Raw genomic sequence first — 6,000 nt, forward strand, 5'->3', positions numbered from 1 at the left:
TCTCTTGCAGCAGGGCGTGATCGTAGCTGGTGGAGAGGAATACCTCATTGAACCTTTGGTTTCTGCTGAAAACCAAACGAGTGTGGATGGGAAAGAAGAGCGCCCCCATGTGGTGTACAAGAGATCGTCTCTGCGACATCTCTACATGGACCAGTCCTGTGGAGTCATCGGTAAGACTCTTATAAATGTTGAGAATACCGAGTCCAATTATTGATATGATGCTGTTTAAAAAAACTCTAGCTGTTGTTGCTATCAGCCGTAAAAGGTAAAGCGTGCTTCTTTACTTTGTTTTAGATGAGAAATCGAGCAAAAGCTTCGATTGGTGGCAGAGAACGATTAAACCGCCCAACCAGATGGGCCGTGGCCAGCTGCCCCTGAAGCGCTCGGTTAGCCGCGAGCGCTACGTAGAGACACTGGTGGTAGCCGATAAGATGATGGTGTCATACCATGGGCGTCGTGACATCGAGCAGTACATTCTGGCTGTCATGAATATTGTAAGTTTAAAATCTCCTGGTTCCATGAAGACTAAGATTTGGCTACTTCATAGACTCCTTTACCTTTAAGTCTAGCTGTACGTCCCTAGCGAAGATTCCACAGAGGAATCAGTTGTGAGAATATACTCCCTGAGACGACATGAGAAAGAAACCTTGAGAGGAACCAGACTCTTATACTTCTGGGTCACCCAGATAGTGTGATTATAAATCATTAAAGTATACAAAAGAATAAAGACAAACAGAAATGAGTGTGTTTACTGGATCTTCAGATTGTGAATAAGAGTCCTGGGATGAGCACAAGACAGCAGCAGCTCTTAGCTACAAATGTAAAGACATGTAAATCTTTAGAGTATTCCTGTGGCATTGTCCATAGCAGCTATCCATCCATCCATCCCTCCGTGAATACATTTCCCATACCGCCGATCCTACACAGGCTCGCAGTGAGCCTGGAGCCTATCCCAGAGGACTCAGGGCACAAGGCGGAGGACATCCTGGATGGGGTGCCAGTCTATTGCAGGGTACAATCATAAAAACACTCACACACTACAGATGCCAATTAGCCTACAATGCATGTCTTTGGAATGGGGAGGAAACCAAGGTACCCAGAGAAAACCCCCAAAGCATGCAGAGAACATGCAAGCTCCATGCACACAGGGCGGAGGCGGGAATCAAGTCCCCAACCTCGGAGATGCGAGGCAAGCTTGCTAACCACTACGCCACCATTACGCACCCCACCTCCCCCTCCGCCCCACCACCACCACCACCACCATAGCAGCTATATTTCAGCAAATAAAATCTCTCTCTTTTTTTTTTTTTTTTTAGAGAAAGCTGTTCACTTCAAAATTAAGTGTCTTCCGTCCTCTACTCACCTTAATTCACCTTCATTTATGATTGCCCAGATGAAGATTTTAATCAGTGACGGAGCAGAAAAAAAAATTGCTAAATTGTATACTGTAACGGTGCAGTTTTTTACAACACACTTAAGCTTCAAGTGTCGGAGTTTATACGAGAGGAGTAAAGAGAGAGAGAGAGACAGAAAGACAGAGAGAGATGGAGAGACAAAAAGAGACAGACAGAAAGACAGAGAGAGACAGAGAGATGGCTCTTTTTAAAGACTGGTCTTTTCTTGTTTCCCTGGAGGTCAGGTTGCCAAACTGTTCCAGGATTCTAGCCTGGGGAACGCAGTGAACATTGTGGTGACTCGACTGATCCTACTAATGGAGGACCAGGTAAATCACACACACACACACACACACACACAGTGATAGATAGCTATAGATAGCGATAGGTAACGATAGATAGCGATAAGTAGCGATAGATAGCTATAGGTAGCGATAGGTAACGATAGGTAGCGATAGATAGCGATAGGTAGCGATAGGTAACGATAGATAGCGTTAGGTAACGATAGATAGCGATAGGTAGCAATAGATAGCGATAGGTAACGACAGGTAGCGATAGATAGCGATAGGTAGCGATAGATAGCTATAGATAGCGATAGATAGCGTTAGGTAATGATAGCAATAGGTAATGATAGATAGCGATAGATAGCGATAGGTAACGATAGATAGCGATAGGTAGCGATAGATAGCGATAGATAGCGATAGGTAACGATAGATAGCGATAGGTAACGATAGGTAGCGATAGATAGCTATAGATAGCGCTAGATAGCGATAGATAGCGTTAGGTAACGATAGATAGCGATAGATAGCGATAGGTAACGATAGGTAGCGATAGGTAGCAATAGGTAGCGATAGGTAGCGATAGATAACGATAGGTAACGATAGATAGCGATAGGTAGCGATAGATAGCGTTAGGTAATGATAGCGATAGGTAACGATAGATAGCTATAGGTAGCGATAGATAGCGATAGGTAACGATAGATAGCGATAGATAGAGATAGATAGCAATAGGTAGCGATAGATAGAGATAGATAGCATTAGGTAACGATGGATAGCTATAGGTAGCGATAGATAGCGATAGGTAGCGATAGCAATAGGTAACGATAGATAGCGATAGATAGCGATAGGTAACGATAGATAGCGATAGGTAGCGATAGATAGCGTTAGGTAATGATAGCGATAGGTAACGATAGATAGCTATAGGTAACGATAGATAGCGATAGATAGCAATAGGTAGCGATAGATAGAGATAGATAGCATTAGGTAACGATGGATAGCTATAGGTAGCGATAGATAGCGATGGGTAACGATAGATAGCGATAGGTAGCGATAGATAGAGATAGGTAGCGATAGATAACGATAGGTAGCGATAGATAGCTATAGATAGCGATAGGTAGCAATAGATATTGATAGGTAGCAATAGATATTGATAGGTAGCGATAGATAGCGATAGATAACGATAGGTAGCGATAGATAGCGATAGATATTGATAGGTAGCAATAGATATTGATAGATAGCGATAGGTAGCGATAGATAGCTATAGGTAGCGATAGGTAGCAATATCTATTGATAGGTAGCGATAGATAGCGATAGGTAGCGATTCCCTTTGATTACAGGGGACGCTGGAAGATTTTCGATATCCGTTCAACCCCATGAGATGGCGTAAAGGTTTTTATAGATAGTAATAAGTATATTGTTTTGAAGAAGAAAAAAACAAAACAGTGATCCTTATGGTCCAGCTGATTGAGAGACTATTGTATTTATTTATTTATTTATTTTGAACCTTATTTTGGAATTGTATTATATCGTATTGATAGGTCTGCTATAAAAGTGTTCGTCAGATGTTTAGTGTTGGTCGACATTCACAAATCATTCAATTATGCAATTTACTCGTTTATCGTTAGTTAATTGAGGAATAAAACACAATAGGGAGTGCTGTCAGAGGAAAATAATATATACATGATATGACACGGAGAAGCCGTTCCCACGCCATACCCTATATGACCAAAAGTATGTGGACACCTGACCGTCACACCCATATGTGGTTCTTCCCCAAACTATTGCCACAAATTTGGAAGCACGCAGTTGTATAGAATGTCTTTGTGTACTATAGAATTATGATTTCCATTCGTAATGCATTATGAACACGCTCTTTTCTTACCCAGGGTGGAAACAGAACAAGAGACGGAATCATTAAAAAAAAATATGTAGTTAGACCTGGACGTGAGATTAAAGACTAGCGTTTGCGGATAATAAACAAGGTAGTCCCTCTCGCATCCTGAGTGTCGTGATCAGCAAGATACGAACGTATCATTGGTGTCACACACTTAGGATGGACACACACTGGCTCCCCGCTCAGCCCTCAGACTCGAAGAAGCTTAACGAATACATTCCCTGTTTATGTGTTTATGCCCCACTCAAAGAGCTTCTTGTTTGTTAATTCGTGGACTTAGTGTCCTTCCTGTGCCGAGTCGCTCCAGACAGTCGCTGTAAGTCTCGTGTGTTTGCTCTTCTGCCGTACCTTGGTGCACTCATGACTGTTGATTAGGATGTGTGTGAAAGCCGATGAATAAGTGCATTAAAACATTTACGTAAGGCGACAGGACGACGGGTCTGGTCTGTGCTGAAGCTCTCTCTCTCTGTGTATGCAGTCTACAAATCAGTCTGCCGGATTCGTAAACCTGTCTGGTTGTGTACGTGTGTGTTTAGCTTTGAGGAGTGAGAAGGGGAACATGTAGAGCCAGAAACACACAGCAGCACAGTCATTTAGTTGTAGTATGTAAGGAATAAAACACTTGTGCATGTGCTGTTATAGGAAACTAATCGATGACAGGGTGGCGTAATAAAGCGGAGTTACTGGTACTACTGGTACTAAAGTGGATTATTATCCACTCCAATAACAGCACATCCCAGAGTGTTTCATTTCTCTCATAACACGGCTGCGACGTTTCAAAGGTAGATGCGGAAGCAATTGCAGATTTCAGACACTTAATAAACAAGCAGACAAAAACAACAAAGACACGAGGCAAAATACTGCGGCAAAACCAAACATAGCCGCGTGGACAAAAGAATGGAAAGACAATTACGTGAGACAAAGAAGCAGTGCAAACAGTGGCTATATATATCAGTGCTCGTTAAACAAAAACGTGATACAGGTGCAGGTGGTCATGTGAAAGTAATATGGTGCAATGGCTGCTGGGAAACGAAGTCCAGAGTTACCCCCTTGATACACGACAATGGCAATTTGCCAACGCTAACAATTTCCCATTTATTAAAGGACAATCATACTTTTTACCCGTTCATGGTTACGGTTAACGTTGTGGAATGTCCGTGAAATTAGTCAGCGCTCACGTTATATCAGTTCCATTCTAGCCGTTTGAAACAGCCGTTCCTTCACCAGCCTCAGTCTCGAACTTTCGGCTTTTTCCCCATAATTGTTACTGACACTGGAAACTCCTTCCGCAAATGTTACATAAACGTCGCCTTAGAGACAACTTTCATAGCAACAATTGCACACCTTTTTTTTTTTTCTCCTTATTACCTGGAGAGTCAGACTGAGCTGATACTTTAGAAACGATGACGTATTAGAAATGAGAGCATTAATATAATAAATATATTAATCCAGCATCACTAAGAGAGGAAGAACACACAGCAGGAGACTATTGGGTAGATGATTATAGGTTATGTCAGTGTGTGCATTCCCAGGTTACGAGTGTGACCAGTAAAACTTCCAGGGAGGAATGATGGCGAGAGAGAGAGAGAGAGAGAGAGAGAGAGAGAAAGCAGCTGTGAATGTGTTCATGTATTTTTTTTAATCCAAAGATAGAAATGTCATGACCCAATCACTGCTGTTTAGATATTAGAACGTCATGAGCTAAATACAGCGTTACTTTAATAAATCATTACGTATCCGCGGTCATGTGACGTTCCTGTCGAGTGATTCTATCGTTTCTTATATCGCAGATGGAGTTCTCATTTTCCGTAAAAACACGTAAAGCGTCACGCACGCCTTCAGGCTCTCTTATATCAATAGATATTATAGATCACGCTATCCTCACATGCAGCCCGAATACGCTGCGTCACACTGGATGACACGATGCTAACACACTGCATCAAATAATAAAGTGAAAATAGCCTAAGCGCAGAAAAAAACGATGTGTGTATATATATATATATATATATATATATATATATATATATATATATATAATATAATATAATATTTATTTATTATTATCTAGACATATTTACTCATGTCAAGCTTAAAACGATCTTATTCTAATGGCAGATGATTTTCGCTTCTTTCCAGAAATAAAAGCTCGGTAGAATAAGACGCTTCCGCGATTGAACTGAGAACGAAATGTCTAGAAATAGACATTAATCACCTTATATTTGTTTTCAAACGATCTGTTATACGGCAGCTGGTTCTGCTCCGCCAATTTGATTGGACGAGACGCCTTCCGCGAGTGCTTGTATTTAGTGCACCTAAAAATCCACTTCGAGAAACGGTGTCTCGCTCAAGCGGCGTCTACCGTACGGCAGGGATAGTGACATGGCAAGCGATACTTTTTTTTTTCTTCCACGGATATGACTTCTGACTTAAAACA

The 6,000-nt window shown here is 41.6% G+C and overlaps 1 protein-coding gene across 2 annotated transcripts in view; it reads left to right on the top strand.

Moving 5' to 3' along the window:
• adamts10 (ADAM metallopeptidase with thrombospondin type 1 motif, 10) overlaps positions 1 to 6,000 on the top strand; it is a 62,096-nt gene that overhangs the window by 24,059 nt on the left and 32,037 nt on the right. For both annotated transcript variants that reach the window (XM_017467017.3, XM_053680450.1), the window contains exons 4-6: positions 11 to 170; positions 295 to 494; positions 1,640 to 1,723. In XM_017467017.3, coding sequence (XP_017322506.1) covers positions 11 to 170; positions 295 to 494; positions 1,640 to 1,723 — 444 coding nt within the window. The remainder of the gene's footprint in view (positions 1 to 10; positions 171 to 294; positions 495 to 1,639; positions 1,724 to 6,000) is intronic.

Source organism: Ictalurus punctatus, chromosome 5, assembly GCF_001660625.3.
Source record: "Ictalurus punctatus breed USDA103 chromosome 5, Coco_2.0, whole genome shotgun sequence".
NCBI lineage: Eukaryota > Metazoa > Chordata > Actinopteri > Siluriformes > Ictaluridae > Ictalurus > Ictalurus punctatus.